General features: G+C 45.7%; 1 protein-coding gene across 1 annotated transcript in view; it reads right to left on the bottom strand.

Annotated features, from left to right (window-relative positions):
• LOC145720425 (dynein regulatory complex subunit 11-like) overlaps window positions 1-25,189 on the bottom strand; it is a 73,005-nt gene that overhangs the window by 21,765 nt on the left and 26,051 nt on the right. The window contains exons 6-8 of the mRNA XM_081813341.1: window positions 23,708-23,790; window positions 16,805-16,912; window positions 13,507-13,706 (exon numbers count right to left, since the gene is read on the bottom strand). Coding sequence (XP_081669467.1) covers window positions 13,507-13,706; window positions 16,805-16,912; window positions 23,708-23,790 — 391 coding nt within the window. The remainder of the gene's footprint in view (window positions 1-13,506; window positions 13,707-16,804; window positions 16,913-23,707; window positions 23,791-25,189) is intronic.

Below are 25,189 nucleotides of genomic sequence, written 5' to 3'. Positions count from 1 at the left end.
GCTCCAGGGCATGACCGCACCCCTCCTGCACAACAGGGCAGGGGCACCACCCTGTCTCCTGTCCCACCTTCGGGGTGGGACACACACCCGTGCTGCCCATTCTGCCCTCGGACCCGGAGCCTCAAATTAGTTTGGCTTGAAATAAGCCAGTCGTGTTCTGCTGCAAACAATTGGACATTTGGGCCTTGAGTTTTAATTACAGCCTACTTGCTGCTCCCAGGTTCATTCAGACTCGCTCATCACGAGAAAAGCTGTTTCAGCACAAGGGGCCCCCGTGACGCTATTTGTTCGCTGATGTGTGGCTGAGCCTTTGTGGCCGAGGTTTTGCCTGGAAGGTGGCTCTGAGCCCCTCCACGGCGGGCAGGGCTTCGCGCCAGCGCTGGGCCTTACCGTGGGCCTGTGAATAATTGCCACTCACCGAACAATCTCTTCAAAGCGCCCCCACGATAGCAAAGTTTGGGTATTTTTGCAACAATTTGTGCTTTGTGCAAAATTGTGACAGATAAAAGCCGTCTCCGGCCACAGCAAATATAGCGTTATGTACTCCTATTTTTGTATTTCTTAAACCATCATTAAGTCAGCAGGCTTGAGTTTTAACCAAGCCAGGCATTTAATAAATGACGGAAAAATCACTAGGTGCACCATGGCCATGTCCGTTCCTGCAGCATTAGGTGCCGGGGGAAGCGGATTACGCACGCTTGAAGACAGGAGTGCATGGAACTTGATCCCGGTGCCAGTCTGACCCCTGGGCCGTGTGCCTTCACGGCCCCACGCTCACCAGCACGTTCAGAGAGGAAGCAGGACTAGCCGGCCGCTGTCTGGTAGGCCTTAAGTTTTAGACACAGAGCCACAGAGTTTAAGAATCCAGGATCGCAAGTTGTAATCCCGGTTCCTAGGTGGCGTGGCGGGGTGTGATCATCACGGCGAGTCAGCGAGCGGCCGTGTGCTGGCCGGGGCCACACGCATCACACCATCGGGGCCAACGCTGACGCAGCATGGAACCAGCACGCCCTCCACCTGATGACAACTCGTTCACGCTACGCTACGCCACTGTGCTCAACCAGGTTTTACAGATGGTGAAACTTAGCGGGAAGACGTGAAGGGACCTGGTCCAAGTTCACACAGCTGGAGAGTGGCAGAAGCAGGACGCAAGACCAGGCTGCCGGCTGCAGAGTCCGCTGGAAGCACGGCCATGCCCACAGGTTCCCTCCTGTACGCGAGCCAGACCCTGGGCCCCCCTCCGCAGCTGTCTGTTCTCTGGGCTCCTTGCCGTCGGCCCCCCGACTTTACAATGTGGCCGGCCTGCTGCAGAGGGCGGGCTCCACGGAAGCATTGTTCTGCTAAAAGCTATTTTAAGTCCAAAGCTTCCCTACTTCCAGCCCCCAAAGAAAATAAGAAAATGAGATGCTGGGTTTTAAGCTTCTTAGAAAAGAGACACTTTATAATGACAAAGGCAAAATCTTATTCTTTTCACGCCCTCTGAAAAATCGTAGCTTCGGAACAGAAAGCAGCAGTTTTCACATAAACCGTTGTCTACGGTCTTTGGCTAATCGTGTGCTCGCCGGGGCAGCGGGCCTCCCCCCTCCCGTGTCCACTTGGCAAGCTGCAGGTTTCCACAGCCTGCTTTTCTTAATGGGAATTGCACATGTGAGCACCAAGAAATTCCGTGTGACTTCTCTCCTTCTGCTTCTAACCAAGTAAGCAACACCGAGGGTCCTGAATGCAGGAGTCTCCTTAGCTTGGGATAATTTCAACACCAGCTGTCTTAGTTCCAGCACCTGATTTAAAATTGTTTTGGTCACAGTGTTGCATTGAATGTGCCTGCTAACAATCGTCCCGTGAACTTGTCTGCGCCGTCGGAGCTCGTTGGGAAATTACGCACTTTCTGTAAGTTTGCACCTGCACCTGTTAAGGAATGGCTTTGACAGGACCGTCCACCTACTTTGGGGCCCATGGGGCTGTGTGGAGGACCTTGGTGGGGACGTGGTTTGGAAGGGCTCAGTTCTTATCAAATGAAGCAGAAGACGTTTCCCCAGCGAGTGCTTTGACGATAACAATACAAGGAATAATCGTGTGCCAAGTGCCTGGATCTCCACGCCATCACTGCTGTCCTCACTTGTCGTGTGCCCCAGCCCATGCCAAGCACGTCCCAGCATCTCCCCCTTTAAATACGAGGTCACTGCTGGGGGGAGTCACATGTGCACCAGCACTGGAGAAATGTTGGAACCCGGAGTCAGACGTGGGTCTGCCTGACCCCCCCGACCTTCTATTAACCCGGAGTCACACGGCCGTGTCCCCCTGGTAGACAAGATGCCCGGTCAAAAGCATCTCATTCCCCTGAACCCATTTCCTTCTCTGTCCCCTGTCATTCCAGCAGGAAGAACTCTAAAACCATTACTGTCTTGTCCTCCTCAGCACGCATTTTCCATTTTCCTGACCTTCTGCAGTCACGAGCTGGCCGGAGGACACCTGGCAGCCGTGCTCAGCTCCGGGGAGAGAAGAGAGGCACGGAAACTGGGCACCCCCGTGCGGACAGCCTCTCCCACTGGGAACCGTCTAAGGGATGAGACTTTTCCTTGGAGAGAAGAAGACTCAAGGGGGAAACGAGCTGTTTTCAAATAGTCAAAAGGCTGTCGTGGGAGACAAAGATTGGCTTTACTGTTTTGAGCCCAGAATGAGAGCTGTTCTCACATGTCTCCCTTCATTAGTGCTTGCGGAGGAGCTCTGACGTGCCAGGTGCTGTGCTCAGTGCTGGGCTCCCTGCCCTCTAGGCCCTGCCCGTGGGCAGGGAGGGCAGCTTGTGAGGGGGGCCAAGGAAAATGGGGTGTCAGCAAGGATCACTAATGACAGAAAGAAGGAGATGTGGGTCAGGCTGGCGACCAGGAATGGAGATCACAGATAAAGGTTAGAGCAGAGCTTCTAGTGGTCTCTAGAAGATCACAGAGCCTAAAGCAGGGGACGAACTGGCCATGCTGGGGACAGGAGCCAGGGCACAGGGCTAAGTGTGCCCTCATGGGGCTGCTTGGGGTCACAGAGGCATCACCAAGGCTGTCACCATGCTATGGAGCTTGCTTTTATCCTGGAAGCTGTGGAGAGTCTGTAAGGACTTGAATGAAGAACTTTGATCCTAGTCATGTTCTAGAAAAATCCCTCCGGTGGGTGTGTGAGGCATGACGGGCTGGGCAGCTGTTCCCGGGGACCTGGGAACGTTGTTGGTGGGCATGTGGGAATGGATGGTGGGGGCTCACAAGTGACGGAGGAGAGTGGATGAGCCCAGCACGGGCTGTGGGGTAGGGCCAGGGGTGAATTCAGGCACCGATTCAGCAGGAAGGCTCAGGCTGAGAGGGAAGAGCAGTGCCAGAGAGAACAAAGGGCACAGAAGAGAGAGCCGTCCCCTGAGCCCAGGGAGGTCAGAGGCGCAGGAAGGCAGTGGGCAACAGTGGCCAGTGTTGGCCCACGGGTTTGGCATTCTGGAGGCCACTGGTGGCCTTGGCAGGGCGTGGAGGGGACAGAAGCCAGGTGACAGGGGGCTGAAGTGTGAATGGCCAGAGACTGAGACAGAGGGCGTTCTTTCAGAAGGATGGGGAGCATGGAGACCTGAGGTGGTGCGGGATGGGAGGAGAGTCAGGAGAGGACGACCCTGGAGGGAGCAGGGCTGTCCCCCTTCCCTGGGGAGAGGCGGGGATGGATGGTTGCTGGCGAAGGCTGCACGTCCCCGAGACTAGGGATATTTGCAGATACTAGGGGCAGACAGATCAAACTTTGAAAACATGGAAATTCGTGGAAATTTGGTCCTTTCTTATTGTTACTGCAAAGGCAGTATTCATTAGCAAAATTTTCAGAATACATATTCAGACACATAGACAACACACTGCCTCCTCCGTTCAAGTGAATCGTCAAACATCTCCTGTCTTTACAGACCATCTTCGACGTGCATATTTGCCAAAATGAGATTGTGCCTCAAACACTGCATTACATTCTGGATCACCCAATATGAAATTTACGCCTCCAACATGATTTTAACATGAAGTCCCATAATTTACTGAGCGAACCTCCTGTTTCTGAACCTTTGGGAGGTTTCTGCCTTCTTACAAAATTAAACAGTTTTGGGGGCACATGATGGGTCATTCCCTTAGAACGAGGCCACACCCGCAGCTGCTGGGTCTCAAGGCTTGTGTTGTTCACGTTTTCGCCCACATTGTCAACCTGCCCTCCTGGAAATTCTCTGCTTATGCTCTCTCCAGCCGTAGGTAAGTGGATCTGTTTTTCTACATGCCTCTCCTGAACAAGTATTAACAATAAAAAACTCTTTGCCAATTTGTTAATGAAGAATGGTATCCTTTGCTCTTTTAATTTTCATTTAGCAATGAAAAGCCTTCATTTAAATTACCCACAGATAGTTTGAGGTCATGGGCAATTAGATGTAATTAATTCATAATTGAACTTTTCAGAAGTTACACAGAACAGTTCACTCCAGCTGCCGGTAGAGGGCTCTTCAGTCCTGTCAAATATAACTGCAGGGCTTCAGTTAGTGTCAATTCAGGCATGAAGGCGAATTTCCAGCAATGAGTGTTTTTTTTCAAATTCTGGGGAACTCTATCAAACAATTAAAGACTTCTCCTTCCATGTGAGTTTGATGGCTTTGATCTTTTGTAATCTCTAAAGAAACGCTGTCAGACATTTACCATCAGAATTAGATTCTCCTGGATTACAATATGATGGCTCCTCGATGAAAACTGTGTCCAGCATGCTTGGATTACTAATATGATTTGCCCAAATGACTCCTGGAAGCTTTGGAAGTTCTCTCTGAAAATGTCCTATTTTGCTTGCCTTAGAGAGCCTAATGAAAAATCAGCTATTTTCCGCCCCTAATGGTTGAGTCTCAGTTTACCAAACAGAAAAGAACCACCCACTCATGCATCCAACCATCCATCCATCCACATACCCACCCACCCATTCTCCCATTCATCCACCCACCTACCCACCATCCTTCCATCCATCCATCCACCCACCATCCATATACCCACCCACCCATTCTCCCATTCATCCACTCACCTACCCACCATCCATCCATCCATCCATCCATCCACCCACCATCCGTATACCCACTCACCCATTCTCCCATTCATCCACACATCCACCCACCATCCATCCATCCATCCATCCATCCATCCATCTACCATCCATCCATCCATGCACCCATCATCTATCTATCCAGCCATCTACCCATCCACCTTTCCTTCTTTCCTTCTATCTTCCCATCCACCTACCCACCCATCATTCCATCTATTTACCCTTCCTTCCTTTGTCTATCCATCCATCAATTCAGCCCTGTACCATCCACTCATCTACCCACCCACCCACCCACCCATCCTTCCTTTCATCCATCCATCCATCCATCCATCCATCCAACCATTTGCTGTGGTGTGATCAAGCTGTGATGTATCAAGCTCAGTGGTGGGAGACAGGAGGGTCTGGGGACTGAGAGACAAGGTCCCTGCCTGCAAAGAGTGTGTAGTTTCTGTGTCTGAATGGGAATTGCTGGGCACAGACGGACAGCTACCAGTGAGTTGCTGCCATGCTGGGGAGGAGTTGGAGAGGTGTAGGTTACTCGGGGAGAGGGGAGGCTCATGTTCCCAGACTGGACTCACTTGGATTCTGTTTAAGTACTTAAAACATGAACACATTTTGTTCTGTATTTCCACTATTTAAAAATATTTAAAATTTCAATTTCCTTGCATTACCTTTTATGAGATTGCAGAAATTACTTCAAGTCCTCACTGGGTATTAGCTGGGAAAAACCATAAATGATACTCAAAAGAATTGTAGAGGTGTACTAAAGGGTCAGGAGCCCGGCTGGGATGACCCTGTATAGAAAGGAAGGTAAACTGAGGCAGAGGAGAGGACCAGGAAGGAGCCAAGATACAGGTCCAGTTGATAGACTGTGGCAGATGCCGTGAGGGGAGTTGGGTCAGCGCTAGCCATAGGAACACATTGATGTTATTGCTGATTATCGGGCTGTATTCAAGGGGAAGGTGTCTGAATGCTGGTAGGCATTAGGCTTACAAGTCACCTGGACTTCCCTTTGGAACTCCTTCTCCTCCCCGGCTCACTCCCAGCCACACCAGGGCTAATGGCTTCATGCCGAACTGCACTGACTGAGCTGACTTTGAGCAGCACAGCCTATGTGCATGGCTCTCCTCAACTTCCCATGGCACATTCTAGCTGCATCCAAGGCCTTCCCTGCTTTAGGTGTTTCCAAATTGGTTAATAATCCTTTAATACCTGTGGATTGACCCTGGTCCTAGTCCATCCCCATGAGCCTTCCACGGAACAAGAGCAGACGGACACGGTGATTCACAGCACACAGAATGCCTGCACATCCTTAGTGACAGACAACACTCGGGGCATCCACGGTCTGGGGCCCTCCCTCCCTGCAGAGTCCACTCAACCCTCCGTGGGGATGTGGAGACACTCTGTCGCTTCAGCTCAGTTTTGCTGTGAACCTAAAACTGTTTTAAAATATAAAGTCCACACTAAAAAAAAAAAAGGTTCTGATGTGCATGTGCACTCCCTTCCTCAACCCGAAACCATCTCCATGCTGCAGTGAAAGGTGACCTGGCCTCTGACGGCAGACCCATTCAGGACTTAGGGTCACCAGCCCCTTCCTTCTGTTATTTTCATCCCTGGTGCTGCACCAGAGCTCCTAAATTCTGTTTCTGTCTTCTCCCCTCCCCTCTCTCCCTCCTCCCCTTCTTTCAAGGGAGTATCTCTGTGTTTTGGGGTCAGGTGTAGTAGGTGTTTGCTTTATCCTGATTGAATTCCACCTTGTGAAGGTGATTCCCATAGTTATTACATTTATTACATATCTGTATGTTTGAAAAAAAACCATCCACAAACAGCAACAATGTCTTTGTTTGGGTTATTAACCAGGAGTGTAAGTTTCCATGAGCTATAGAAACATAATTGGTTGGGCTCTCCATCACCTGACTCCTGGACCAGCTGTTTATACCAGCACATCTGGGCAAGATCCCTTGGCATGCGGCCACAGGCTGTTGGCTGTGAGCCCAACGAGGAGCCCCTGGTGGGTGGTGCCAAGGCATGAACAGCATCCTGGCTTCTTTTTGTCCAGACATGCAGGCCAGAATGGGCCACGTGGCCTGGATCCGCCACTGCCAGGTGTTGGGGGGTGGCCTCCCTCCAAGTCTGGCCCTCACTGGAGGAGAGGGAGGGCTCAAGGACCACAGGGAGGAGAAAACATCTCTCCCAAGACCCGGAGCACGAGACAAGGAATTCTCTGCCTGATCTGCCTCCCTGGCTCTGCTGGCCTCCCCTCGGCCTTCTCCTGGGAGGACTGGAGGCTCAGGAGAAGGGGGTGCTGGACAAGGGGGAATCGGAAGTCGTGGAAACCCGCCGGGGTGCCAACTGCATGTGGGAGCTTCCAGTTCCTCACCTTCTCACGCTGAAGTGTCCCCAGCTGACACTTTGACCCAGAAATGCCCTTGCCCTTGGGTCACCGTGAGGGCATGGCAGCCACAGGCTGGGCACGACGGAAGCTTCCCTCCCTCAGCGGCCCGTCGGGAGCCATGTTCTAATGTAGTTTTAGTCAGATTAGGCACTCTGAGCCTCACTTTTCTTGTCTGCAAAATGGAGACTTTAATTCTTGCCTCACTGGGGATTGGTGCAGTTAAAAAGGAAAGTGTGTGTAAAACCCCTTCGCATGTGCCAGACTCCAGTCCAGAGGAGGGTCCTTCCTGCTTTTCCATCCCGATTTACCATTATGAAGACCCGAGGAGGCTGGTGCCTTGCCTTGATAGGTTCTTCATCTTCTTCTTCTTCCTCTTCTTCCTTTTTTTTTTTTAAGATTTATTTATTTATTTTAGAGAGAGACCAAGACTGTCGGGGGGCGGGGGAGGAGGGGCAGAGGGAGAGTGAAAGTGAATCTTAAGCAGAGTCCGTCCTGAGCGTGGAACCCAATGTGGGGCTCGATCTCACGACCCTGAGATCATGACCTGAGCTGAAACCAAGAGTCGGAGGCTTAACGGACGGTGCCACCCAGGCGCCTAGATAACTTCTTTTGTCTGCACAATATGTATTAAATAGTAATCATTTATCACATTTCTTAATTCTTAGATATATTTCTAATATTTCCCCACTAAATAGATGTGTATTCTTTTCCACATATAGTTTTAGCATAAGAGGGAATTTTAGATAACAGTTGCTTACTTGCAGAGTAAACTCATTTCGTCAAGGAACTCCCTTATCCGAGCTGTTAATGTATTAGCATTATTGTGTGTAAAACAAAGGAACCCACCAAAAATAATGATCACAAAATGGACTGGAATTTGTGCCCATGAAAGCAAATCGGAGGCGTGTTTCCCCACTGTTTTCCCGCATGCAGAGTGGGCTGGGTGAAGCTCTGAGTGCCACCAACCAGAAGCGTGCTTAGGAGCGGTTTCCTAAGAGTTGCATTCTTGATTTCCCAGAGATTAATTCAGGGACAGGAATTCTTTACATGGAGACGTGATGAGTAACAGGCCCTTCTGTTATAGTTCACCTTCTCCTGCAAATGCCGAAGATCCATATTCTGTTGCGTGCAACCCATTCCATGGCTCACGTAACACAGGAATGCACCATGGCTTCCTGCCCTTGATTTTCTGGCCCAGGCATAATTGCCCACTTTTCTTTGGTTAATTAAAAGCAAATACCTCTTTGCAGGGCAGATAACTGCTCTATCAATCATGCCAGGACACAGTGGCCTCACTGAACGTGATTTCTAATTGAACAACGCCCACTCCTGAGACCTTTGCGTCTTTCATTCATCTGTTATATACATGGTAAAGGTGATGCTTAATGAGGTATGTGTCAGGCTCTCTGACATGGAGTGGCCTTGTTGGATAAACACACTCTTCCACGTTTCAAAAATGTGACGTTCAGCGTTTTGGGGCCTACGTGATGTTAGAATGCAATGATTCTAATAAATGCAAAGATAGCTCACTTGATATCAAGATAACCTCTCTGCAGCAGAAACAATAACTTCCTGAGATAGAGCACATCAGGATCATGCCATTGGCTCTGTCCTAGGGTCATACCAGGAGCAAGGGAGCCATTTGGTAGGAGGGAGAAGAGGCTCACTTTAGCCCTACTTCAGTTAGAGGCAGAATAATGCAGTGATTACACCTGGCGGCTCAGGACTCAGACTGCGTGGGCTCACGTTGCAGCAATGCTGGCCAGGGAAATTACTTTAAATGCTTTGTGCCTCAGTTTTCTCATCAGTACAACGGGGATAATGACAGTGCTTCCCTCAAACGGTTGTTGTTGAATGAGTTAATACATAGAGAAGTGCTAGAACAGGATCTGGTATATATGGATGCTTATGAAATGCCAGTAGTTTAATATTTATGTGTTCCTGTCTGTTACTTGACAATGTCAACAAAATTAGGTATTTAGAATGAATGCATTTAGGGTTTTATTTCGGGGTGGGGGGAGGAGGCAAGAGGATAGGTTTCTTTTACTTTTCCTCTGAAGCACTTAGTCCTTAGAGCCTGATGGGTAAGCACATGAGGCCACAAGCCAGGCTGCTGGGCTTTAAATTCCAACTCGGGTTCAAATCCTTGGCTGGCCTCAGAAATGTGCTTGCATGCTGGAAGATTCTGAGAAGCTCAGTGGAGAGCAACAGTTGGAAAATCAGAAGAACTAAGCACACACCTTAGTCTTTGCCAAGTTAAAGGTGCTTGTTAAATACCTCAGGCTTTCCATTTAAGGTTCATTAAAGTGAAGATGATGTTCTAGGCCTAAGAGACTTAGACTAAGGGCAAAATCAAAATAGACCCACAATAACAAAATGGAAAGCAAAACCTTTGCAAGCTCAAGCTGATCAGCCAGTAATTTAACTGCGTGTCAGAACAAAGCCCAGCATGCCCACAGTATCAACAACATATCATCCACAATGTCTAATATGCAAATAGCAATTATTAACGATATGAAGAAACAGGAAAATTGACACACGGTCAAGGACAGAATTCAAATAGAAACCAACTCCAAGATGACCCAATGTTGGAATTGCAGACAAGAACGGTAAAGCCTCTTAAGTTGACTTAAAGGAAAAGATAGTCATATTGAATGGACAGATGGAGAATTGCAAGACAGAAATAAAAATCTATAAAAATAAGCAAAGTTAAATTCTATAACTGAAAAACAAAATGTCAGAAATACCAAAAAAAAAAAAATCCACAAGATAAGCTTAATAGCAGAGTGGCAATGGTAGAAGAAAAGGTAGGTAAACTTGAGTACAGACTAATAGTAACTATCCAATGTGGAAACTAGAGAGAACAAGACCTGAGTGACTCATGGAACAATATCAAGCAGTCAAATATACATGTGATTAGAGCATCCGAAGGAGAGGAGAGAGCATGGGGCAGAAAGAATATTTGAGGAAACAGTGGCCAAAATTTCCAAAATTTGGTATGAAACATGTATTTATGGATTCAATGATCACAGTGAGCCACAAGTAGGTTAAGTCCAAAGAAAAAACAGAAACAGCCAGCACATCATAGTCAAGCTATAGTCAACCAAAATAAAGAAAAATACTTACAAGCATTCAGAGAATAATAACACACAATATATAAGATCAACAGTTCGAATTTCTGATAACTTTTTATCAGAAATTTGGAGGTAAGAGGATGATGGAAGTACATCTTTAAAGCGCTGAAAGGAAAATGTAACCCAGAATTCTATATCCAGCAAAATATGCCTTCAAAAATGGAGGTGCTATAAAGGCATTTAAAAATAAATCAGATGAAAGCTAAAAAAAATTTGTTGCCACCAGACCTGCACTGAAAAAAATGCCGAAGAAGTCCATCAGCTAAAAGGGAAATGACACCAGGTGGGAACTTGGATTGGTGGAAGGGAATGGAGATCACTGAAAAGAATAAATATGTGAATGAGTGCAAAATGCTAAATCCCCCCTGACGTAATTTCTTTAAAAGACACATGACTATTTAATATAAATAATGTAAAAATAATACCACTCAATTGTGGTGTTTATAACATTTCTAGATGTAAAATGTATGATAAAAACATAAAGGACACAGGATAACAAATGGATTATATTGTTCCCACATTTTATGTAAAATCCTACAATATGAACTCTGCATACACTGTGCTAAGTCAAAAATGACTGTTGTAATCCATAGAGCAATCACTGCAAAATAAGAAAGAGGCACTGCTAAAAAGACAATAAAAGAATCCAAATAAAGTAATAAAAAGTACTGAGTTAACCCAAAAGAAGATAGGAAAGGATAAACGGAAGAATAAAAGAAGAGATGGGACAATGGAGAACCAACAGCAAAATGGTGGACCTAACACAGCCAGATGAATAACCGCATTTAGTGTAAACTAAAGGCTCCACATATGTTTTCAGGGTGAATAAGAAAGCAAGACTCAACTACGTGCTGTCCACAAGAAATGCACTTTAACTCTAAAGACACTGAAAATAAAAGAGTTATCGAGAAAGCTGATGTGGCTCTGTTAGTATCAGGTTAGGTAGACCTCAGGACAAGGAGTATTGCCAGAGACAAAAAGGGACCTATCATAATGATAAAATAACCAAACAGGAGGTCGCACCAATCCAAAACGTGGACACATCTCCTAACAGCGCTTCAACATCTGTGAAGCACAAGCTGACAGAATGAAAGGGAGAAATACAGAATTCCACGATCATGGTGGGAGGTTTCAACACCCTATGGCAGTGATAGGACAAGTAAATGACTGAAAAATTAGAAAATGAACAAGTAAGTCACAGAACGAGAGACAATATTTGCAATATGTATGTCTGGCAAAGAACTTGCGTCCAGAACATACGGAGAACTCTTGCAAATCACAAGGCCAACCATGCAGTGAAAAGTAGGCAAATGACTTGAACAGATATTTCAAAGAAGAAATTATACGAGGACCAAAAGACCCGTGAAAATGGCGACAACACAATTGCGGACATTTTTCAAAGCTTGCACTTAAAATGTATCCTTAAGATCTGTGCATTTCACCGTATATAATTTTTACCTTAATAAAAATAGTGCAGGAGGGCAAAGAAGAGAAGGACCTAGGTTTGAACCCCAGCTCAGCCACGTGATCTCGGTGGCCTTGGACAAGTTACTGAACCTTTCAGAGCCCCAGTGTCTTTATCTGTAAATGGGATGAGGATGGACTCTTCACGGGGCCACTGAGAAGATTCAACAGAACACCACAAAGAGGTGACATGGCTGGTCCATTGGAGGAGAGGCGCCCTATTAAACAGCTTAGTGGTCTTTACTCCCCACTCACCTTCCTCCCCTCCCACCTCCCAGCTCTTCAAAATTCTATTTCCACGGATTCCTGCAGGACAAGCAGCGGAGGAAAGGAGAGTGGGAAATGTCCCAACCCACCACAGTGGTGGAGACCATGTGGCCAAGAGAACAAAATCCCATTGCCATCATGTCCTCACTCTGGCTGTCAACATGATGTGGAAAAGGAACCATTCCTACGGGCAACTGCTCACATATAACCATGACTCAGAGCCCCCGAGAACTGACACCTTGCCCCAGGTGTGGGGGACTCCTTGCTAGGTGGGCATCTTCATGCAGTGAAAGCTGGCTTATCTGGCATTCTAGTAACTAAAAGTGAATTGAACAGCATAAAGACAACCTTGAGGTACTCAATGAAATAAAAATTAAATCCTGTCAAGTTTTAATATTAAATATGAATATTCTGTAATAAAATGCTTGAAAACTTGCTAATCCATTTGTGTATATATGCATATTATGTCCCTATCTATCAACTACCTATCTACCTTCAACACCTGTCTATTACCATCATCACCCGTATCTAAATGATATCAGAGAATCATTGCTTTTAGGGCTGACAGTATCATTTGGTCTGACCGTTTCATTTTGGTGGCATAAGACAGAGATGCAGGGAGGTGAAGAACTTGTCTAAGATCCCGGGGCTCGGTAGTGTATGGATCTTTTAGGATTTCCTATCCTCCAGCCCAGATATCATGGAGCATTTACTCCCCTGTGGTCAGTTTAGCTTCCCGCAGGCTTTTGGTATCACCTGTGTGAGGCGCAAATGTGCCCAAGGAACCATACCTTGGTAACTCACGCCATGTGTGAAAGAGTACCCAAAATGCAAGAGGCTGATGCCTTATTGAAGGAAGGTGGGCTGGAGATAGAAATTGTGGTTTTCGATTTCAGTGACACGTGGGGACATTTCAGGAAGGATTCCTGCGGTGGGAGGAGGTTGATTTGGATGGGACAGTAAGGGTTGTTTATGCAAAGGAAAGAGCTGTTTCTATCTGTTGGATGCTCGGCTAGATGCAAGGATGAAGTGATTTATAGCAGGATGCGATGGGTGCATCAGCCTAAGGAAATCATCTGCTAGGGTCCATGTTCGTGGGAAACTAACGGCAGGATTTGAACATGTAATTTGAACAAGGGAGGGGTACCGGGAACCAAGAAAGGCAACAAGTACCTTGACGACCACATGCAGCATCATTTGCAAGCCATTTTTGCCAGGGTACTTCCCCGCAATATTAGCTGCCGACAAGTTGAAGAGGTTAGCTCCCGTTTCGGTGCAGATGGCGTGGACCAGCATTTTCTTCCCTACCCCCGATGGCCCTGCCAGCAGCAGGGATTTCACCAAAGGAGCCTTCTCGTGCACCGTTGCAGAACCTACAAAAGGCAGAGACAAAGGCTCTAAAATCCTGCAGAGAAGCTCAGCGACTCTGAGACGAGGATCCCTCAAGGCTGTTCCTCCAGTGTCTGGCCCCAGTTTTCTGCAACAGTGATAAATGCGTCCAAAGCATTTCTAACCGGAGGCACATCCCCCGTCTGAGTTGGCCTGTGACACCTTTGATTTGTATGTCAGGGCTCAAGGTGGGGGCCACCAGGATCTCCTTGCTTATTCTGTACGTGGCTTTCCCTGCTACCCCTCACCCTAGAATTTCCCCCACACTCATAATTCTAAAGAACATTCCTGCAATAACTTACCTCTGGCATTTTTTCTAGGGTGGGGGGTGGGTTTCTCTGCTTGTTGGCAGTGGCCTTATATTCTTTGAAAGCTTAGGAAAAGGAATGTGGACATGCAGCCGCAGCCCGTAAGGGGGCTGGGAATGTTCGTTAGTGGTTCTCAGGAGGGAAAGGGGAGAAGTAAGAGCCAGGTGTAAGTAGCCGGACTTCCTCGGTGTGCCCTGGGTTCCAACCCGTTGGTGAAGTGCCTTGAGTTACTACGCAGGCACTCGGAGGCCAGCCACACTGCCCATCTCCTCCGGGCCAGAGCGGGATTTGGGCTCGAGCATCTTCTGTTGTCCTGAACACACGTGGAGCGCACATTGGCACGAAGTAACTATGAAATGAAATCCTGGAGAGTGCTGTGATCAAAGCATCTACTATCATGTGACTTTGCTTGGGGCAGCGGCTGGGCACTTTTTGATCAGCTGTGACTACATCCATAATACAATTATTATTGTGCCTTTCTCTCTTTTTTTTCTTGTGTAACTGAAAAGATATAGGGAATTTACCAAATAATCAGGAACAATTTTTATGGTTACCCAACATAAACTTGGAAGCCAGTTTTGCGCGAGTTCTGCTTAAAATGCAGTGACGTAGGCGTGCTTTATTTGTGGTCAGCGAGGGGTACGGTAACGTAATATGATAAAGGAGATTCTGTTGCTCACGATCGGAGACAGACGCCATTCACCGGGTGGTCCATTCAGCCCCTGGTATTGGGGGCTGCTCAGTTCATGGCCCTGGCTGGGGGCTGGTGGGAAAGAGTCAGGACTTGCTGTGCAGAGTTTGTGGCCAGGACGGGAGCTGAACCTGAGTGGACGTGACCAGAACGGGAGGCAAATAGTGCTGAGCTCTGTGCGAGCCACAGAGGGTTCAGAAAAGGGCGGGGGTTAGTGGGGGAGCTCAGGTCCGACTTCCGGGAGAGGGTGGAACCTGAGCTACCCCTGAAGGAGCAGAACTGGGACGTGTAGAGACAGGACCCTTGAGGGTGGCACAGTGACTGCGGGCCTGCAATGGGAAGTCAGGCAGGTGCCGGGGAGTGGCAGATAATTCTTGCTAGCCATGTAACAAGGGACAGCAAGGGGCTGGGGAGGGAGACTGATGCCAGCCATAGGGGTCCCTGGGAGGTGGGGAGGGTTGCAGATGTGCCAAAGGTGCTGGCCGAGTGCCCTCCTCCCTTCCTTTTCTCCTTCCATATTCTGGGGGGCAGTCATATTTCTGGGAGGGCGAATGGGTGAGCGCTGACCAGATATGTCCTGGGTGCTCTCATATCTGCCCAGGGGGCTTGGAAAGCTCACACCTCGTCCTGGGAGCCCTGGCTGAGGCTCTTAGGGCTCTAGAGGCCAGTGGGTGCTTGTTTTGCCTGGCCATGGTGCAGAGTGGCCTCACGGTGTGTCCTCAGGGCCCTCTGCAGAGTGGCCGGGTTGGCTAGTCCTGGCAGTGGTGACTTGAACACAGGGCCAACAAACACATTCCGTGTTGCCACTGGATACGATTTTAGATCTATGAAATTTAAAGGAAGCACCCGAAGGCAGATCTGTGAATGTTCTCGTCTGTCTGGCCGGTCTGTGCCTTGCAAACACACACACCAGTCCCCAGAAGAAATCCCTGCTGGCTCTGGGACCTGGGGAGGTCAGCAGCCCGTAGGGACGTCGGGTTCCTCATTGACACGAGGAGGATTCAGGTGGGATGCTTCCTGAGCATCCTTCTTCTGATGCTTTTAAGGCCACTTGGAAACAATATCCATCGTTTTGTATCCTCGAGCCAAGGATCAAACATACTGCCCCCTTTAATGATGTCTTAGGAGTTCCGTTAACAACATGCTGGGTCTTGGTGCTCTCTGCTCTACTGTTTTCCATCTCACTGTGATGAGGGTTGAGGGCTAATTATTTTATTTGCATGGACATCATAAATATTGCATATCTATTTGGTTGACCCCAGAAGTATCATATAGTTATTTATGATATATACTTTGTATATATAAAATTTATGTTGAGCGCCAATTCCACTTACTACTTCTGACATTAAATTAAAAGAGGAATGAACCATTTCTTGCCAATAGGTCTAAGTCAAAGGGGAACAATATTATAAGTGCCCAAACTATTCCCGTATTATTTTAAAGCCAGTTAAACAAATAAAACACGATTTCTACTCCGGAATTGTCATCAGAGCCAAGCCTGGCTGCCCCAGATGACTCAGGTCATACACATAAAAAGGTTATTAAAATGATAAGCGTGAAGGAGAGCATCAGAGAGCCGCCCTTCCTGCACCTGCACCTCAGAAGTCTGGTCCACTGGTCTGAACAATCATGATGGAATCTTATTTAGCAGTTAGAGTGGACGTCTGTGAAAACCAGTAGAGCCTTGATCCTTTAGATTCATGAAATACACTTTCACTGATTCATGAAAGGCCGGCTTTGTTAAGGACCCAGTAACAGAAGCCTGTGTATAAAAGGCAAGCCTAACATTAGCCCTTTGTCTAATTTGATTAATTTTAATTGCAGGTGCTTGCTTTGGTTATTATCTCTCCAGACGATTGCCGACAGGACTTTCAGCCCAGAATGTTAGGCAGGCACTCAGAAGCGGTGCAGACGTGCTCCCCGGGTAGCACCTTCCTGTGCTCTCCGGGATGCACGGTCGCAGTAGAACTACCCTCACTCAAAATGATCAGCACAAAGAATTCAACCAGGAAGATGCTGCCAAAGGCACCAAGCAGTGCACTCCTGCTTCTAGGAAACGTTCAACAGGGTGTGGAGACGTTACCTAGTGGCAAGATCCCGTACAGGGCGATGAGCTGTCTCACATCCAGGAGGGAAGGCATGGGTTCTATGGATACCTGGCGAAGCGTGGTCCCCAGGTAACTGTACTCTCCTGGAGGAACAGAAACAGAGGATAAGTAAATGGGAGACTGTGTTGGTCTGAGCTGCATGATCTTGGCACCTGCAAAACTAACACAGAATACATAGTCAACATTTCTGAGCAAATAGAATGGTGTTGCAGGGAGTCATGGAGAACACATCTTCTCTCAGTAAAGACTTGAGAAAACCCGTCCAGTCATGAAAGCGCCGCTATCTCCCTGTAGTAACGGGGCATTCTGTTGAGTAGGACGCTAACCTCCTAGGATTTCTAAAAATAACCTTTGACTATCGAAAGACTGAAGTGGAACTAAGTTCTAAAATGAAGGACGTACAAAGTAGACTAAAACATGGTAGGCTTTATTTAATTTATACTTATATTCCAAGCAATTATGCCTAACATTGGCATAAACTTTAAAAATAAATTATTTAAGATCAATGTGGAATTTGTATTGGAGCAGTGTAAATCTGAACCTAAAATGCAATCATTTGAAAGGAAGGATATGAGTCTAATTTAGGATAAATAGAAACATCTCCTTTTGTGGGTAATATTCATTTACATTTTTATCATTTTCAAAGGATTACCAAAGGAATAATACAGAAATAAATCTTTACAGGTTTAATTAGAAGGCATCAAAGGTCTTAATTGTAACTAGTCATAAATCTGAAGTGTTATTTTCTAACTAATTTAGATAAGGTCACCAAGAAAATTAGTTTGCCTGTCTCCATTTGTCATGAGGAGGGACCTTTATATGCTCATACAGTTCTCTCTTGATTTGTACCTGAATCTGAAGGAAAAATATTCAATGCATGAGTCACAGTGTCTTGATCATTTTTTTTTTTTCTGGCTTTTTCTTTCTATAAGAAGTATGGATCTTGCAGAGCTTTTGATGTTTTATATGTATGTCCAATAGAATGTGCTTACATGTATGTGAATTAAGAAAAGCTTTAAAGCATTTTCGAATGCTAAGAAAATTAGAATTAAAGACTAGATAATGCTGGCTGTTTTGTTGTGGAGGGCAGGCTTTCAAAGCTCCCACATGAAAAAAAAAAAAGTCCTTGGCAAGGACAATGGGTATTGGTGGGGAGAATGAGTGATAGTGAAAACTTCCATTGCAGCTTCCGATCCCCGAGCTTTTTAATGAGCAGGTAATAAATAGGAGAGTGGTTAATTTTGCCTTCACTAAAGCAGGAAGAGATCCTGTAGCCTCCATTCAATCCAGTGCTTATTGCTGTAAACATGACCATTAGAGGTGATCTGAAAGTGACCCCAATTTTCCTGCTTAAATAAATCCATATTAATACCCAGATGCACCATATTTTCTAGGACCTAACAGATTTCGTTTAGACACATCATATTAAGTTGAATTAGTGGGTGGTGGTTCTGATGGAGCGAAGGACACCACCAGCCCCCACTGCTTGCCAAGCGTTGAGACTCATCCTGAAAGTATGTGGCTGTGTTTCGCCATAAACCCTTCCCTTCCACTCAGGCAGAAGTTAGAAACTTCAGGATTCCCTGCACAGATCCCAGGTCTTCTGCCAGAGAGGGAAGAAGGAAATGGTGGCTGAAAAGGCATTTTAAGTACAAGGCATGAACAAGGGCAAGAAAGCCTACAAACAGTGGACGGAAAAGAAACAAGGAATGTGTTACGGGTGGGTCTGACTGTGTTTCCTTACAATTCCTATGTTGAAATCCAGATCCCCGATATCGCAGAATGTGACCTCATTTGGAAATAGGACCGTTGCAGATACAACTAGTGAAGGAGAGGTGATTAGGGTGGGTCCCAGTGCAATATGACCGGTGTCCTTTATAAAAAGGGGCCATGAGCACACAGGTGCGAAGCTGGACGCAGGGATGGGGAGATGCAGCAGAACCCCAGAGGCTACAGCAAACCTCCAGGGGACAAGGCGAGGGATGAAATGCTGAGGTCATAGGAGCGCAGGGACATCGGGGCAGCCAGGCAGGAGGGCTGGCAGTCGGGGCAAGAGAGACGTGGGGCTGGTGGGTGCATGTAGCTTCTAAGCTACAGCAAAGCAACAGCTTCTCCCTCAGCCCTCAGAAGGAACCAGCCTTGCCGACACCCTAATCTTGGACTTCTGGCCTCCAGACTGTGAGGGAACGCTTGTGACCCCTGTTACAGCAGCCCTAGCAAACTGGTACAGAAGGAATCAAGTAATGGAAGAGAATGGAGACATCAAAGCAGGAAAAAAATAATGAGAAATAAAAAAAAATATTTGAGAAATAAGGGTGGGATCAGCCTTCCATTCTACCCCACACAGCATCACAAAGAGTGTGAAGAAGAGAGCAATTTATAACAAGTCCTAGCTTCCCAAATATGCTCCTCGGGGACCAGGGGCAGAGGCCCAAGAGCAGATGCTGCTGGTCGGTGTTTGCCGCCCCCACCCCCCGCCACCCCCACTCCACCAGGGCTGCACACGAACCGTCTCCCAGTGACGAGGATGGGCACGCGTGTTACACGGTCATGGGTCAGGAGTATGGACTTGTTCATAAGCTGTGTGTGCTGGACCCAGGCGGCCCAGCTTCCGGGACGAGATCAGCAGAGAGACGGCTCCAGGTGGACTCGGGGTTGTGACAGCTTTGCTGAGACTGTGCAGGACCTGCTGGGGTGCCGCCGACTCTGAAGCTCTGCAGGGGTTTCATGTGTGTGAATATGTAAGTCATACCATCTAAGATGCTGAGTTTTCTCCTCTGGAGGGCAGGCCCTGAACACCAAGGAGAGTACGAGAAATACTAACTCTGGCCTCGGGTCAATGTTCCCCCAAAGGCACAGGGACTGAACCATGGGTGGGGCCGGATAATTTAGGGGAATATTAATTTGTGTTTGCTCTCCTTGTATTTTGGCCTCAGGCAAAATACACTCACTGCTTGCACTCACTGCTTCTGTGATGTGGCCTCGTGGGGGGACACCCATAGAGACACCATGAGGTCACAAACCCTCTGATTGGCAGCCCCCCGAGCCTGCCAAAGACTGGGCAAGAATGTCACCACCAGCAACAGCAGGACAATAACTAGCTCGGCACCAAGCCAAGCATGCCCCCTGAATGCCCCATCTCTTAACTCACTATTCACAGTGATTTGACGAGGCAGGAGCTGTGATTGTTCCCCTAATTGTGGAAACTGAGGCACAGAAGGATCATACAAAGGGCAAGCATCCTTCAGAAGGCAAGGGGTGAGGGAGGGGATATTCTGTCTTTCACGTTTTATTTCTTTTAAAGCATTATTTATTCATTCTTGGATTCATTATAATTTATTTTCTAAAATGATTTTTCTCTTTATTTCTAATATTCCTTGGGTTTTGTTAGCTCATTTCTGAGGTTTTCTAATTCCATTCTATGTATTCTTACAGTTCTTCTGTAATTTTCGTATTGTATGTTTGCTTGCTTGAGAGAGTGGGCTCCATTTAGGTGTCTTTTTGTGATGTTAATTTACTCCTCATTCTTCTTTTTGATAGAAACGTTGCATGGGCTTTGATCTTGGAGGTTTCCATTGCTTAATTTTATGTGAGATAGTATTTTTTCTACTTTTAGAAGAAAGTTTGGTGTGGGATAGCTTTTTAAATGTCATAGAGCCCCCGCTTCTGTTGTTTCCAGAAAAATTAAAAGCACGGTGGTGTGCTTTTTTGAGGTGGCCAAGCCCCTCCCAGTTCCGGCTGTAGTTGCTGCTTTGTTCTGCTGGACCTCCCTGTGAATGCCTGCTGGTTATTTTGGTGTTCTTCTGCTCTGTGTCCCCAGCTCCTTGTACTTGGGGTTTGAGGGGACACCTTGTCATTTAGTTTTGGTGTAAATGTTGTCCTCAGGTTTCTGCTTTTGCTATCTGGTTGCTCTGCCTATTTTTACATGGGGGTTTGGGATGATCTACTGCCATCTTTCAAGCTAAGGATCTTAACTAGGAAAAAATAAGGAAAGCATGGACAAGTCCTCATGGCAGTTTGACTGATTTTGTTTTAGACTGGGTCATTTTCTTTTTCTTTCAATTTTTTAATTAAAATTCCAGTTAGTTAACATGCAGTGCAATATTGGTTTCTGGAGTAGAATACAGTGATTCCTCACTTACATACAACACCTAGTGCTCATTACATCAAATGCCCTCCTTAATCCCCATCACCCATCTAGCCCTTCCCCCACCCACCTCCCCTCCAGCAACCCTCAGTTTGTTCTATATCTTTAAGAGTCTCTATGGTTTGCTTCTCTCTTTTTTCTTCCCCCCCTTCCATATGTTCATCTGTTCTGTTTCTTAAATTCCACATATGAGTGAAATCATACAGTATTTGTCTTTCTCTGACTGACTTATTTTGATTAGCATAATACTCTCTAGCTCCATCCACCTCATTGCAAATGGCAAGATTTCATTCTTTTTGATGGCTGAATAATATTCCACTGTGTATATATATATATATATATATATATATATATATATATATATATACCACATCTTTGTCCATTCATCAGTCAATGGAACTTGGGCTCTTTCCATAATTTGGCTAATGTTGATAATGCTGCTATAAACATCAGGGTGCATGTACCCCTTTGAATCTGTATTTCTGTAGCCTTTGTGTAAATGCCTGGTAGTGCAATTGCTGGGTTGTAGGGTAGTTCTATTTTTAACTTTTAGAGGAAACTCCATACTGTTTTCCAGAGTGGCTGCATTCCCACCAATAGTGCAAAAGGGTTTCCTTTTCTCCACATCCTCATCAACATCTGTTGTTTCTTGTGTTGTTAATTTTAACCATTCTGACAGGTGTGTGGTGGTATCTCATCATGGTTGTGATTTGCATTTCCCCAATGATGAGTGATGTTGAACATCTTTTCATGTGTCTGTTGGCCATCTAGATGTCTTCTTTGGAGAAATGTCTATTCATTAGACTGGGTCATTTTCATTTGAGGTCTGAATGCATTCACTTTGGCCTTATGTGTCATAAAGATGCTGCCCGGAGACCGAGAGATCATTGCAAAGTCCACGATGGGTAAGAAATCAAACAGAAGATGAGAAATATGTGCATAATTTGCTTTTGGAGACTCCACCTTGTGCCAGGCACTGCCCAAACACTAGAAATTCAGTGATGAACAAAAATACACAATGTCAAAGGAAAGACAGACAAGGAGAAGTCAGAGATCCCAACCGCAAGAAAAGGGACAGTGTTCTGTTAACAATGTCATGTTTTCATATGAACAGAATTAACAGAGCAAAATCAAGGGAATCCAGGAGAAAACCCTTTGGTAGTTGAACAAGAAACACATAAAATAAATAGAAACCCAATATATATTCCAGTATATGTCCTCATAAAATTCTTATACTGTTAGGAAATATGAACGCTCCCCCCCAGGCCCTCAAGAAGAACTGTGGCTTTATTTCAAAGGCATTGAAGTAATCATTTTTTGATCAGAGGGAAATGTTAACCTTCTTGTTCCTACAGGCCAAAATTAGGTCAATGTGTAATATAATACAATGAAAAAAGAGAGATTTCATGTTTCTACACTGATATCACAACAATTTAAAAAGAGGGTGGGAAGGACATTTCTTTCTAGAAAAATGGCACCTACTAAATATAGAAGGGATGATAGAAATAGAACACCCCCATTTTACAATTACCCTAGCAGTAATCGAAGCAGGCAAAAGTCATCAGTGGAGGATAAAACCTTTAAGCCAGCTGGGAACAGAATCTCCAGAGCCTCAAAGAATCCCGCCCCCAGCCCCCCACCCCAGGTTATTCATTAATTAGGAAGGGGAAAGTGAAGCTTGACAGTGGAGAAATCTGGGGAACAGCACTTTGGCCAGCGATGATACTTAACATCCCCAGTGATGGGACACACGTGTCCCCAACGTGAAACACTGAGAAGGACATAATATCAGCTACGTAGTCTGCCTGCCTCCCCCACCCCCCCGAAACGTTTAACCTGAATCAAGTCATGAGGAAAGCATCAAACTACTTCTGTTGAAGGACAGTTTGTGCAACAGCTCAGACTCTGACAATGTCAGTGGTGTGAAAGACATCGGGTTGGAAGTTGTTCTAGATTAAAGCATGAAAGGTGACTAAAGAGATATGAACCCCACAGCCATGGGCCTTGATTGGATTTTGGATTCAGAAAGACAAAAATGTATAAAGGACATTATTAGGACAATTGGGGGAGTTGATTGCCTACTAGGTATTAAGTAATGGCATTGCAAGATGTTCCAGTGTGATTATCCTTTTGTGGCTATTTGGGAGAATGCCCTGGTTCAGGGCAGATGCGAGAAAGTGAACATTATACCTGCACTAGGGTGCTGGGATTATGAAGAATGTTAAGCTTTACGTGTGCTTTGAGGTCATCATGTTGTTTTTTAAAAATTAAGAGAAAACATTTGTTAGAGATGGTGATAGCAAATATCTCTCCTCCTTCCTTCCAGCTACTTCTGGGGTGGCCCCTTCTGGAGGGAATTCCTTCCGTAAGAACTGTGTGTTGTTCAAGTTCCAGGTGCTGCTCCCCTGGGGCATTTTGTTTAAACCCGAAAGTATGAACAAGTTTTCATTTCCTCAGTTTAGCTTATGCCAGACAGAATGCCGCAAGGAATCTTGCTGGTAGGCTCAAAAACCTGCCTCTACCACATTCGGGGAGAGAGCAGGACCTGTGAGTTCACAGTGCAGAATGAATTCAAATCAATTCAGTCCAAAAAAATCTACTAGGAGACACTATGGGCCAGGTTTTGGTTTGGACAAAAATGCAAATGAAACATATTTCCAGCTGTTGGGACCTAAGAACCCAAGGGGCAACATATGCAGCACATATATGTGTTGATTTTGGTGTACCTTACCGATGTAATCAGAGAGGTTAACTTTCAGAGCCTGGATCAGCAACCCTTCTTCCACCAGTTCCTTATACAGAGACTCAATGGTCCTGGTGATAAAGCAGACCAGCTATTCCATGAGCAGACACATAAAACCAGCATTTCTGTTAATCACCACATATGCAGAGAACTTTCACCAGATCTATTTCTAAGCACATTTGTATCTATGCAATTAAGTTGATTTTTGGAAGCGTTTCTACAATTTGGGGACATACAAGGCTTTAAAAAACAATACTTTTGCTCATCCACGTGTACGTCTGACATTTCCCATTAATAAGAATCATATCCGTGGGCATCTGAGACCAGCTATACCTCCTGCGGTCTGTCCTTTCATTAGTCCTTGTGATGGCACAGATAGGAATTAGAAATTGCCCGATAATAGTAGCGCAATGGGCCCCAAATTATATATTCAGTTAGCATCTGCAACCCGTAGTAGATCATTAATCCTTTGTGAAATTGATGTTTCCTTTTAACCCAACAGCATAATAGTTTAGAAGAAATATCTATAAAGAACAAAGGCTTATAGGGGAACTAATTCTACTACGAAAGACAAAATGTCTAACGCGGTGAGTGTGATGATTTTTTTAGGAGGATGTTATACTTTTCCATAGTGTTTACAGATGTCAAAACCACTTCCCTAAGGGGGCCTTGGGCATACAGCCAGCACACTGGTAATTTATACTAATTGAGGAAAAAATCAAGACAGTATCCCACTTAATGAATGAAACTCCCAGTGAAATTAACTGGGGCTTGGCTTGTAGGAATTTAGATAGGTCAAGCTCAAGTATTGAGTTTAATCCTTTGAGATGTTTTATCTATTTCTAGGGGCCCTATGTTTTAGTTCTACCCTAGTCTTTCTTTAGAATGAAGGATTGTAAATATAACTATATTTAACCAGTTCTTTGTTCTATGATCCAGGTTAGTATGAGCAAGGATATCAGTCATATTTAAGCCAAATACCATTGGGATAAATGTTAATTCAATGACCCCAGTCCTTGATTGACTGGAATTTTATCCTTTCATATATATTTAAGATAGGGTTTAAATTAAAATAACGTTTAAAATTCTGCTGCGAAATAAGAAGGTTTCAATTGTAATGGGATTTGGGATAACAGCATCTGACCTGCAAGGAAGTACCAACTGTAGGTTTTTAGTTAGAATACTGATTTAATATGAACATAGAATATATGCATAAAATATTAACGTAAAATTGAAGAAGATTCTCTAAAACAATCAAAACAAAATACATTAAGAAGCCTGGAACACAAACCTATACTTGGGTCTTTCCAGTGAAACGAGCTTCTGTTAAGGAATAAAACATTTCAACTTTAAAACTACCTTCAGATGATAAAAGTATGGTTTCAGGTTGATAATAACTCGATGAGAGAAAAGGAAGTTGTCTTACAGCGACTTGGTTGAATTAGCCCTAGTCTAGAGACCTAGGGTCTC

The sequence above is a fragment of the Leptonychotes weddellii genome, chromosome 3, assembly GCF_054177405.1.
Source record: "Leptonychotes weddellii isolate Sample4059 chromosome 3, ASM5417740v2, whole genome shotgun sequence".
NCBI lineage: Eukaryota > Metazoa > Chordata > Mammalia > Carnivora > Phocidae > Leptonychotes > Leptonychotes weddellii.
The sequence above is the reverse complement of the archived record's forward strand: the minus strand, read 5'-3'. Positions and strand labels throughout refer to the sequence as shown.